General features: G+C 43.5%; 1 protein-coding gene across 1 annotated transcript in view; it reads right to left on the reverse strand.

The window, feature by feature from the left end:
- Nucleotides 1-10,322, reverse strand: part of aif1l (allograft inflammatory factor 1-like) — a 42,631-nt gene extending 32,309 nt beyond the window's left edge. Inside the window, exons 1-2 of the mRNA XM_055935964.1 lie at nucleotides 10,119-10,322; nucleotides 9,812-9,873 (exon numbers count right to left, since the gene is read on the reverse strand). Coding sequence (XP_055791939.1) covers nucleotides 9,812-9,873; nucleotides 10,119-10,143 — 87 coding nt within the window. The 5' untranslated portion in view covers nucleotides 10,144-10,322. The remainder of the gene's footprint in view (nucleotides 1-9,811; nucleotides 9,874-10,118) is intronic.
- Nucleotides 10,323-13,539: the final 3,217 nt, after the last annotated feature.

The raw sequence follows: 13,539 nt of genomic DNA on the forward strand, positions 1-13,539 counted from the left end.
GTTACCACCGGTCTGATATCCAAAACGTATTTCCGTCTGTATGAAATAACACACAAAAAAAATGTAATACTGCAAAGTTGCTTAGGAGCAGAGCTTCCATAGAGGAGATGATTGAGAGAATTGGAAGCTGGGGATGCTTAGGTGGCCATGATGGTATGAGGGGCAGATCGGGAATTTAGGCAGGACACCGGGGTTAACACCCCTATGATAACTGGCGAGGGATCTTTGGTGACCACAGAGTCAGGACACCGTTTAACATCCCATCCAAAAGACAGCACCCTACACAGGGCAATGTCCCTTATCACTGCCCTGGGATTTTTCTTTTTTTAGACCAGAGGATAGAGTGCCTCCTACTAGCCCTCAAACACCACTACAAACAACATCTGGTTTCCCATCCAGGGACTGACCAGGACCAACCCTGCTTAGCTTCAGAGCCAAGCCAACAGAGGGATGCATGGTGGTATGCTGCTGGCCATGCTATGTCTCTAGGGGTTTTAAAGACACAGGCTGTGTCCCAAACAGAGCCCTATATAGTGCACTACCTTCGAACAAAGCCCTTATGGTCCTGGTCAAAAGTAGTGCTCTATATATGGAATAGGGTGCCATTTGGGACTCACCCACAGTGTGTGTTTCTTCCTGTGCTATAGAGCTCATGAAAGTGGGACATGAGAATGACTCTGATACCGGAGTCAGTAAAGAAAGGCAGGCAGCCATTGTGACCGTTCAGGCGTAGCTCAGTAATGTGGTCCTGTACGGTGCGTTCATTACCAGGGTTGTGGGTTCAATTCCCAGGGCCAACCATACACAAAATATATACACACGCATGACTGTTAAAGCCACATGTCGTCGGAGGCTCCGTGTGATATAATGGCGGATCCTCCGGAGGCATGCTAGAGGCTACATTGAGCTCAGCATCACCGTGCACCTCCTCCATTTTGTAACAACGTGGGCCGGGAGATCCTGTATAAACACAAACTCACTTCCTTGACAACTTCCTTCTCAGACGCTTTGGATAAAAGAGTCTGCTAAATGGAATATATTATAGAATATGAAGAGACATTTGATGCCTGAAGAGGTGTTAGTACAGTACATGTGTGTGAGTGGGAGAGAAAGGGTTATGAAGAGTGTTTGTGCGAGTGGTAGAGCGTGAAATCGGAGGTGAATATGAGAATCAGCATTGCAGGCAATCTCTCCAGGACGACGGCACGATTCAGTGGGTCTGACTCATCACTGCAACAAACACGCACCCAATATTATTAGCAAAGGTGTTTCCCTATATTCTTTTCGGGGTGCTCCTCCGCTGCTAAAATCGTTGCCGCCACTCCAAAAATATGATTTAAAAAAAATAAAAAAATAAAACTGAAGTGATAAATACTGTACACACACACAAATACCGTTTTTAATCATATTTTTGGAGTGGCGGAAACGATTTAGCATTGACAGAGCACGCCTAAATTAATATAAGGGAAACTCTCAATGAACATTGAACGTGTGGCTGTAACGATTCAAACGTTTAAGACTCCATCGGACCGGGGACCCTAAACCGAACTGCCCTAGTCAAACTGAGCAATGTGCCCTTTTTGGGGGTGTCTTGCTAATTGCCTACAATTTCCACCTTTTGTCTATTCCATTTGCACAACAGCATGTGAAATGTATTGTCAATCAGTGTTGCTTCCTAAGTGGACAGTTTGATTTCACAGAAGTGTGATTGACTTGGAGTTACATTGTGTTGTTTAAGTGTTCCCTTTATTTTTTTGAGCAGTGTATATATAGTGCATTCTCACAGTGCATTCGGAAAGTATTCAGACCCCATTTTGTTACATTACAGCCTTATTATAAAACTGATTAAATAAAAACATTTCCTCATCAATCTACACACAATTCCCCATGATGACGAAGCGAAAACAGGTATTTAGACATTTTTGCAGATGTATTACAAATAAAAAACAGAGATACCTTATTTACATAAGTATTCAGACCCTTTGCTATGAGACTCAAAATTGAGGTCAGGTGCATCCTGTTTCCATTCATCATCCTTGAGATGTTTCTACAACTTGATTGGAGTCCACCTGTGGTAAATTCAATTGATTGGACATGATTTGGAAAGGCACACACACACCTGTCTATATAAGGTCCCACAGTTGACAGTGTATGTCAGAGAAAAAACCAAGCCATGAGGTCAAAGGAATTGTCTGTAGAGCTCAGAGACAGGATTGTGTTGAGGCACAGATCTGGGAAAGGATAGCAAAAAATGTCTGCAGCACTGAAGGTTCCCAAGAACACAGTCCTCCATGGAAAAAGTTTGGAACCACCAAGGCTCTTCCTAGAGCTGGCCACCTGGCCAAATTGAGCTATCGGGGGAGAAGTGCCTACAGTCAGGGGGGTGATCAAGAACCCGATGGTCACTCTGATAGAGCTCCAGAGTTCCTTTGTGGAGATGGGAAGACCTTCCAGAAGGACAACCATCTTTGCAGCACTCCACCAATCAGGCCTTTATGGTAGAGTGGCCAGACGGAAGTCACTCCTCAGTAAAAGGCACATGACAGCCCGCTTGTAGTTTTCCAAAAGGCACCTAAAATGACTCTCAGACCATGAGATACAAGATTCTCTGGTCAAATGAAACAAAGATTGAACTCTTCGGCCTGAATAACAAGCATCAAGTCCGGAAGAAACCTGGTACCATCCCTACAGTGAAGCATGGTGGTGGCAGCGTCATGCAATGGGGATGGTATCAGCAGCAGGGTCAGGGAGACGGAAAGATGAATGGAGCAAAGAACAGAGAGATCATTGATGAAAACCTGCTCCTGAGCGCTCAGGACATCAGACTCGAGGCAAAGGTTCACCTTCCAACAGGACAACGACCCCAAGCACACAGCCAAGACAATGCAGGAGTGGCTTCAGAACAAGTCTCTGAATGGCCTTGAGTGGCCCAGCCAGAGCCCAGACTTGAATCAGACCAAACATCTCTGGAGAGACCTGAAAATAGCTGTGCTGCGACGCTCCCCATCCAACCTGACAGAGCTTGAAAGGATCTGCAGAGAAGAATGGGAGAAACTCCCCAAATACAGGTGTGCCAAGCTTGTAGCGTCATACCCAAGAAGACTCGAGGCTGTAATCGCTGCCAAAAGTGCTTCAACAGAGTACTGAGTACAGTAATCCTGTTTTAATTTTTTGATGTGCAAAAATGTCAAATACACTGTTTTTGCTTAGTCATTATGGGGCATTGTGTGTAGATTGATGAGGTAAAAAAAACAATTTAATCTATTTTAGAATAAGGCTGTAACGTAACAAAATGTGGAAAAAGTCAAGGGTCTGAATACTTTCCGAATGCACTGTATGTGTATGGTGTATGTAAATTATGTACACTACATGACCAAAAGTATGTGGACACCTGCTTGTCGAACATCTCATTCCAAAATCATGGGCATTAATATGGAGTTGGTTCCCCTTTGCTGCTATAACAGGCTCCATTCTTTTCAGAAGGATTTCAACTAGATGTTGGAACATTGCTGCGAGGACTTACTAATGCTCTTGTGGCTGAATGGAAGTGAGGTCGGCACTGATGTTGGGCAATTAGGCCTGGCTCGCAGTCGGCGTTCCAATTCATCCCAAAGGTGTTCGATTCGGTTGAGGTCAGGGCTCTGTGTAGGCCAGTCAAGTTCTTCCACACGGAGCTCGACAAACCATTTCTGTATGGGCCGCACTTTGTGCATGGGGGCATTGTCATGCTGAAACAGGAAAGGACCTTTCCCAAACTGTTGCCACAAAGTTGGAAGCACAGAATCGTCTAGAAGGTCATTGTATGCTGTAGCGTTAAGATTTCTAATCATTGGAACTAAGGGGCCCGAACCTTGAAAAACAGCCCCAGACCATTATTCCTCCTCCACCAAACTTTACAATTGGCACTATGCATAGGGGCAGGTAGTGTTCTCCTGGCATCCGCCAAACCCAGATTCATCCATCGGACTGCCAAATGGAGAAGCGTGAGTCATCACTCCAGAGAACGTGTTTCCACTGCTCCAAAGTCCAATGGTGGCAAGTTGTACACCCCTCCAGCCGACGCTTGGCATTGCGCATGGTGATCTTAGGCTTGTTTGAAGCTGCTCGGCCATGGAAACCCATTTCATGAAGCTCCCGACTAACAGTTATTGTGCTGATGTTGCTTCCAGAGGCAGTTTGGAACTCGGTAGTGAGTGTTGCAACCGAGGACAGACGATTTTTTCACACTACGCGCTTCAGCACTCGGCGGTCCTGTCCTGTGAGCTTGTGTTGCCTACCACCAGCCTACCAACAGCTGGGGTATATTGTGTGTAGATAGACGAGGAAAAAAATTTATGAAATACATTTTAGAATAAGGCTGTAATGTAACAAAATGAGGAAAAAGTAAAGGGGTCTGAATACCTTCCGAATGCACTGTACATCATTTACACACACAGTCAGCTCAGACAGATCCAGCTCAGAGGCCCAGCTCAAAAGCTCCGTCAGTAGCAGATTTTAATTTAGAATGATGATGCAGCAAATATTAGTACATCGAATAGTTTCAAATGAAAGAGTATTGTTCCTGTATCGTATTGGAGCCCATGTATCTAGATACATATCGAATCTCTTGAAAGGGAAAGATGTACATCCCCACTAAAACCAAATCGAAACTGTAGAAATTACAATAGACCTACATTTATAGTCTCTCTCTCTCTTCTCTGTCCAGCTTGTGAACAGTCATTGAAACGAAAGTTAGTCAGAGAGCATCGAAAATTCCAAAAGCATTCTTTGCTTATTTTGACGGCAAGGAAATATAATCAATTTGAAGAACGAGTTTGAGTTTGACACCTCTGGGGTAGAGCAAGTGCAGGGTGAAGAGAGAGAGGAGCAGCAGACCATAATTTTATTTTCATACATTTTGGAGTAGAATTTAGAAAAAACACCAGAAATGACCTTCTCACAGTCGTTCTAGAACCCCCCCCCCCCCCCCCCCACAGATAAAAGGTTATATTATTATGGAAATGGAGTGGCTGAACCAAAGTGCAAATCTGCTGAACACCACTGTCAGGCAGCTGATTCATAGAACTGGAGGTGGTGATGCAGGCATGTTAGTCACAGGCAGCATAGCGCTAAACCCAAGGCTGAGCCAATCATCAGTCAACTAGTGACTACACTGCACCTGGAATTACTGCTTTCTTGAGTATACCAAAAAAGGCTTGCTTTTTTACAATAGTACAAATGTATGCTTGTGCATGTATGGTCGATGTCATCAGTTCACCAATATGGGTCTAAATTTTGTTGATGTTATTGCAGAAATGAGGATGATCATTTTGTTAAACGACCCACAAAACAAAACAAAAATGTGATTCTCCTGATTGACCTCTCCGCAACCTCCCACTGGGCAAAAACTGGTTGAATCAACAATGTTCCCACATCATTTCAACAACAAAAATGATCTATCAACATGGAAAACTGATTGGACTTGAAAAAAGTAATCAACGTAAGGGCATTGTCTTTTTTTCATCCAACTTTTAACCTAAAACCAATGACGTGGTGAAATGTTTTGTTGATTTCCCATTGAATTCACATTAGTTGACAACTCAACCAAATGTAAATCAAAACTAGAAGTTGAAATGACGTCTGTGCCCTGAGGGCTGATTCTCTCTCCTCAATTCTAGGTTTGTTTCCATGTGACCAGAATGTGCGAAAGAGAGACAGACATACTTTCAGCCCCAGAGAGAGAGAGAAAGTGAGAGAGAGAGAGAAAACAGGCTTCTAGCCCCAAAGAGAATCTATGTCAACAGCAATCGCTGAAAAATCCTCTGCGGTATCATTAACAGCAAACATTTCCTCTGTGAAAACATTGTAAAATCAATGTACAGAAACAGCAAGTGTGCAGTTAAAATTGGCAATAAACACACAGATTTCTTTCCTCAGAGCCGTGGGGTGAGACAAGGATGCAGCAAGAGCCCCACCCTTTTCAACAATTATATCAATGAATTGGTGAGGGCACTAGAACAGTCTGCAGCACCTGGCCTCACCCTACTGGACTCTGAAATCAAATGTCTATTGTTTGCAGATGATCTGGTGTGTCACGCCCTGACCTTAGTTATCTTTGTTTTCTTTATTATTTTGGTTAGGTCAGGGTGTGACATGGGGGATGTATGTGTTTTGTCTTGTATGTTTATGGGGTGTTTACTTGTCTATGTCTAAGTTGCCTGTGTCTGCACTTATTGATTATATAGCGTTACGTTTGTTGGTTATTTTGATAGTGTGTTTAGTGTTCTTCGTTTCGGTAAATAAATAAGAAGAATGTATATATATCACGCTGCGCCTGGTCCTCCTCTCTTCCACCATACGACAAACGTGACATGGTGCTTCTGTCCCCAACCAAGAAGGGCCTACAGCAGCACCTAGATCTTTTGCACAGATTCTGTTAGACTTGAACCCTGACAGTGAATCTCAGTAAGACAAAATAATGGTGTTACAAAAAAGGTCCAGGACAACAAATACAAATTATATCTAGACACTGTTGCCCTAGAACACGCAATGAATTATACCTACCCTCGGCCTAAACATCAACACCACAGGTAACTTCCACAAGGCTGTGAACGATTTAAGAGACAAGGCAAGAAGGGCCTGCTATGCCATCAAAAGGAACATAAAACTTGACATCCCAATTAGGATCTGGCTAAAAATACTTCAAATCAGTTATAGAAACCATTGGCCTCTATAGTTGAGATCTGGGGTCCACTCACCAACCAAGAATTCACAAAACGGGACACCCAATTGAGACTCATCCAGAATTTTGCTAAATATACTTTGTATACAATGCTAAACCCCAAATGATGCATGCAGAGCAGAATTAGAACTATACCCACCAGTTATCAAGATCCCCAAAAGTGCTGTTAAATTCTACAACGCCCTAAAAGGAAGTGATGACCACACATTCCACATCAAAGCCCTCACCTACAGAGAGATTAAAATAGAGAAGAGTCCCCTCAGCCAGCTGGTTCTGGGGCTCTGTTCACAAACACAAACAGACCCCACAGAGCACCAGGCCAGCAACACAATTAGAGTCAACCAAATTATGAGGAAGAAATATGATAACTATTTGACACACTGCAAAGAATCAACCCAAAAAACTAAGCAAATTGGAATGCTATCTGGCCCTAAACAGAGAGTACAGTCGTGGCCAAAAGTTTTGAGAATGACACAAATATACATTTTCACAAAGACTGCTGCCTCAGTTTGTATGATGGCAATTTGCATATACTCCAGAATGTTATGAACAGTGATCAGATGAATTGCAATTAATTGTAGTCCCTCTTTGCCATGAAAATTAACTGAATCCCCCCAAAACATTTCCACTGCATTTCAGCCCTGCCACAAAAGGACCAGCTGACATCATGTCAGTGATTATCTCGTTAACACAGGTGTGAGTGTTGACGAGGACAAGGCTGGAGATCACTCTGTCATGCTAATTGAGCTCGAATAACAGACTGGAAGCTTCAAAAGGAGGGTGGTTATTGGAATCTTTGTTCTTCCTCTCAACCATGGTTACCTGCAAGGAAACAAGTGCCATCATCATTGCTTTGCACAAAAAGGGCTTCACAGGCAAGGATATTGCTGCCAGTAAGATTGCACCTAAATCAACCATTTATCGGATCATCAAGAACTTCAAGGAGAGCGTTTCAATTGTTGTGAAGAAGGCTTCAAGGCGCCCAAGAAAGTCCAGCAAGTGCCAGGACAGTCTCCTAAAGTTGATTCAGCTGCGGGATCGGGGCACACCAGTACAGAGCTTGCTCATGAATGGCAGCAGACAGCTGTGAGTGCATCTGCACCCACAGTGAGGCGAAGAATTTTGGAGGATGGCCTGGTGTCAAGAAGGGCAGCAAAGAAGCCACTTCTCTCCAGGAGAAACATCAGAGACTGATATTCTGCAAAAGGTACAGGGATGGGACTGCTGAGAACTGGAGTCAAATCATTTCCCCTGATGAATCCCCTTTCCGATTGTTTGGGGCATCCGGAAAAAAAGCTTGTCCGGAGAAGACAAGGTGAGCGCTACCATCAGTCCTGTGTCATGCCAACAGTAAAGCATCCTGAGACCATTCATGTGTAGGGTTGCTTCTCAGCCAAGGGAGTGGGCTCACTCACAATTTTGCCTAAGAACACAGCCATGAATAAAGAATGGTACCAACATATCCTCCGAGAGCCAACCATCCAGGTACAGTTTGGTGACGAACAATACCTTTTCCAGCATAATGGACACCTTGCCATAAGGCAAAAGTGATAACTAAGTGGCTCAGGGAACAAAACATCGATATTTTGGGTCCATTGCCAGGAAACTCCCCAGACCTTAATCCCATTGAGAACTTGTGGTCAATTCTCAAGAGGCGGGTGAACAAACAAAAACCCACAAATTCTGACAAACTCCAAGCATTGATTATGCAAGAATGGGCGGCAATCAGTCTGGATGTGGCCCAGAAGTTAATTGACAGCATGCCAGGGTGGATTGCAGAGGTCTTGAAAAAGAAGGGTCAACACTGCAAATATTGACTCTTTGCATCAACTTCATGTAATTGTCAATAAAAGCCTTTGACACTTATGAAACGCTTGTAATTATACTTCAGTAACATCTGACAAAAATATCTAAAGACACTGAAGCAGCAAACTTTGTGGAAATGAATATTTGTGTCATTCTCAAAACTTTTGGCCACGACTGTACACAGTGGTAGAATACCTGCCCACTGAGACTGACCGAAAATTAAGAAAATCCTTGACTGCGTACAGACTTAGTGAGAATAGCCTTGCTATTGAGAGAGGTCGCCATAGGCAGACATGGCTCTCAAAAGAAGACAGTATATGTGCCCACTGTCCACAAAATGAGGTGGAAACTGATCTGCATTTCCTAACCTCCAAATGTATGACCACATTAGAGACACATATTTCCCACTGATCACACAGACCCACAAAGAATTTGAAAACAAATCCAACATTCATTTTAAGCATTTCACTGTAATGTCTACACCTGCTGTATTCGGCACATGTGACAAATACAATTTGATAAACTCCTATATCTGTAAGGTGAAATACCACAATGTGCAATCACAGCAACATGATTTGTGTACCATTTCCATGGGAAAAGGGCGAGAGAGAGAGAGAGAGAAACAACAAGAACAAGCTACTCAAATGCTGTGGGCCCGTTCCACCCTACTTCCAGACAGTCGCCCCCGACACAAAGGGCGCATTCAGCCCGCTTCCCAAACACGCATTTCCCGTCTAAACGCAGGGGGATAACCGCCCGGCTCCAGGAGTCAGGGGAGAGGGGCCACACAGTATCTGCCCTTTTTCTGATTTTAGTCTTTAAATCAGGTTGGGTAATATGGAATTGGATAAATTGTAGGCAATATTTAGGGCGAGATTAGACTGGTCTAGCGCGAGCAAATACATTAAAACCAGGAGAGAGAGGGGCATTCATAGACTGACCCCCAGAAGACGTAACGTCAGCTGTGACGGGTATGCCATGCAACAAGTGGCTGTCGCTCTCACGACACAGGGAAGACCGCCGGCAAGATAACGGGTCACCGGGTCAATAACAATGAAATCAATCATTTATGACAGATTTGATCACATGCAAATAATATTGATAGCAATAATGCCGTTTACGTTATTAGCAAATGTAACTGGCTAAATCCATATTAGCTATGTGCTACCTAAATCAAAGTAGGTTCAAGGCCAAGTGGTATTATTCTGTCGAAAATAAATAGTTAATAGAGTCATTGACAAAATAAAACGCAAATATCGACATTAGAAACATCACCGGATTTACCTTGTTTATTTCCTCGCATCTCTCCCTTTGTTGAGCTTTGAGTAATCCAAAGGCTTTCCCTCCTGCAAGAAAATAGATCGGACGTTAGCTAGCTACAGTAGTCTAATTTCATCACGTTAGCTAGCTGGTCTATCTAGATAGCCCTATTGCTAGCCCTTGCATGCTCCATTGCGGAGAGTGGCGAGCATTCCATTCCAACAGGCGAAACAGAACTAGCTGACAATAGATTCCAAATGCTAGCTAGCCCTTTAGCTTGATAGATAATCCCCCCCAAATATCCCACTCGGATAACGTTATTTGCAATTACCTTGAAATTTCTGATTCACGGGCATTGTGGAGTGAGTTTGATATAGTGAGATGGGGAAGGAGAAATCAGCGGACAGCAGCTCGCTGGTCTTCTTCCCTTCGCGGGGTATTGCCCTGTGTGGTATGGCTGTGGCGCGCTGCCGTTACAGTGGCTCCGTTTCTTATAGTTCAATGAGTGGGTCAGTCAATTCACAGCAAGTGATGCTCTCTGGCTCGCCAGAGATACGAGTGATTCTTGGTTACCCTCGTGTGGTAAATGAAAGAACTGCAAGTGTAAGGTACACAATCTGCTTTCAAAATAAAAAAGATTTGAAACTAACCTTGACATGTACAGACCTACCTAAACCTATTTGTGGATGTCTGAGATTTGAAGCAACATTTTCTCAAACCAATTACAGTGGCTCCGTTTCTTATAGTTCAATGAGTGGGTCAGTCAATTCACAGCAAGTGATGCTCTCTGGCTCGCCAGAGATACGAGTGATTCTTGGTTACCCTCGTGTGGTAAATGAAAGAACTGCAAGTGTAAGGTACACAATCTGCTTTCAAAATAAAAAAGATTTGAAACTAACCCTGACATGTACAGACCTACCTAAACCTATTTGTGGATGTCTGAGATTTGAAGCAACATTTTCTCAAACCAATTATACTGATCAGAATTAAAGTCCGTACGCCTCAAGTTGTAAACGTATTACACTTTTATTGATATTAATACAAAAAAAATGCTTTTCATTGTCTTTATTTGACTGCATACATTTACATGTGTGCTTTTATACAGTTTATCTATGGCTTTGGCAAAAGCTGATCCAATTTTGCAATAGTTTGTGAACACTGCAGCTGCATCATCGTGTCAAATCAAAGTTGATTGGTTGTGTACAAAGATTTGCAGATGTTATTGCAAGTGCAGCGAAATGCCATTTTTTAAATTAAGAAATATCAGAATGAGCAATGTCAGAGACCAAAATATATATACATGTAATGTATATAAATATATATACATATAATGGTGTGTATTGACAGTATGGAGAGTATATAAATAGATAAGGTGTGTGCAGCTGTAGTTATATAGGATGAGCCATGACTAGATTACATATAAAGTGGGTAAAACAGTATGTAAACATTATTAAAGTGACCAGTGTTCAATGATACTATGTACACAGGGCAGCTGTCTCGAAGGTGCAGGGTAGAGTACTGGGTGGTAGACAGCTAGAACAGTGACTAAGGTTCAGGGCAGGGTCCTGGGCAAAGGCCGGCTAGTGATGACTGTTCAACAGTTTGATGGACTGGAGATAAGCCGTTTCTCAGTCTCTCGGTCCAAGCTTTGATACAACTGTACTGTCCGCCTTCTAGATGGTAGCGGGGAGAAATTGCCTAAATCATACTGCACTCACAATATATTTTTTGCTGTCTTCTGGCCAGAGAACTGCAAGAAAAGCGATAGAGGGATTATTATTATATAACAATACCCTTATTGGCCCAGGAGTTACATAATTTGAGCACAATCTTTACTTAATTTTACCAGAACTAAAAAGTTAAATACAAGCCCCCCTCTCCGTCCACCGTAAACAGAAACCCCACCTGATGCCCCACACAGCAGCATAGCTCTGGGGTCTGTACAACCCTCCCCTGCATCTGATGCTTTCTCGTTTTCCACACTGCCATTTTTGCCTGCCTCAAAAAGTAGTTAGCAGTTCCTATGCCTGTCTGCTACAGTGAACCTAGGCCCTCCAACATACAGGTCTAGTGTCAGCCCCAAACCTAGCCGGTACACCACCATTCCAGGACGGAAAACAGCCCTGCCAGCCTGGAACAAAGGAAAAACAAATGCTTCACTGTCTCCTCCAACACAAAAAGGAAACCACCTCCCTACCAATGGATCAAGGTGTGACATGTCTGTTCGTAGAGACAGCCCCATGAAAGAGAGAGACGGTTTACATGGTTTACAGTGGACTGAACAGTTCAAAAAAGGAGAATTACAAGAATTATTAACAGGTCTTACCACGTCTCTCTCTCTCTGAGTTTGGATGTGGTGAGGTTGAAAAGTAAAAGTTATCAGGCAGCTCAGTCTTTCATCCCTATGGCTGTGGCCAAAGATATGCTCTTCGCTGCTCTCATCTGGACAGTAAGGAACACGGTCACTTAAATACACCTGTGTCTGGACACAAGTCTCAATGGGAAGGATCCTGAGTCCAATGTCTTACTTTGCCATAGTTCTAGCTTGGTATGTCTAGGTGAGCAACTGGAAGGTCGGTCCCTGTCAGAAGTCAACATGTGGAATGCAGGTTGGGCCATGTCAGAGGTCAAAATGGGGGCCAGAGACTGCATTTGAAACAATTTCAAATATATCTTTATTCATTGATTGTTGAAGAATATAACATAAATGTGTCATTTGCTTAGGTTTGGCTTCCTTAGTCCATCTCGCTCACAACACTTCGGGCATCTTACTTAACTCTTACAGAAACAAACTTGATTCTCAAACAAGAATAAAGTGTGGTGTCTGGCACTGCCAGGCTACCTAGGGGCTAAGTGGGGATGTGGCCTTATATCATTCACAGACAGCAGATTAACACATCACTCTGTGTAGACACACATTCTTCATATAACTTGTGTACACAAAACATCATGATTGATGATGTATCAATTTATAAACCTATGCAGTCATATATGCGTACCAATTGTTTCGTAAGCCATAGAATGACAATAAAACAATTTGAACCAGTGAGTTATAACAGTTTATTCATGTTTCAGAAATATAAACCACATCTGTAACTTATAAAACCTTTAAAACTCTAGACTTCCCGGTTCCGACCTTTTCTGGCTGCCCTGAGCCCGTTTGCCATACCATTCTGCCTGCCCTGACCTCGAGCCCACCTGCCGTCCTGTACCCATCTGACTCTGACCTGGTTTACGAACTTCTGCCTGTCCTCGACCTGCCTCTTGCCTGCCCCTTGTCTATTAATAAATATCAGAGACTCAAACCATCTGCCTCCTGTGTCTGCATTTGGGTCTCGTCCTGTGACGTTATAGTACAACTGGCAATGACTGACCCAGCAGATTCAGACCAGCTCCGCCAAACTGTGTCCCTGCATGGAGCCACCATTGGAAGACATGAGGAGCTACTTCAGAACCTTATGGAAGGACTCCATACTTTGGCGGAACGCCATGACCAGGGTTTCAAAGCGTTACTGGAGCAATTCTGTGGACTATCTATCAGGTAGCATGCCACAACGGGGACCTCCTGGGCCTCCTAGTAACCTCCTAGTAATCCCCCTACCAGTGGTGATTTTGTCCAGCCTACCCCGGCTTCCCGAGAACCCTACTTACCTCCTCCGGAGCGCTATGCTGAGAATCCTGGAACCTGCCGGCAGTTTCTTTCCCAGTGCTCCCTCATCTTTGAGCTGCAGCCCTCTTTGTTTCCTTCGGAT

Source organism: Salvelinus fontinalis, chromosome 10, assembly GCF_029448725.1.
Source record: "Salvelinus fontinalis isolate EN_2023a chromosome 10, ASM2944872v1, whole genome shotgun sequence".
In the NCBI taxonomy this organism is placed as follows: domain Eukaryota; kingdom Metazoa; phylum Chordata; class Actinopteri; order Salmoniformes; family Salmonidae; genus Salvelinus; species Salvelinus fontinalis.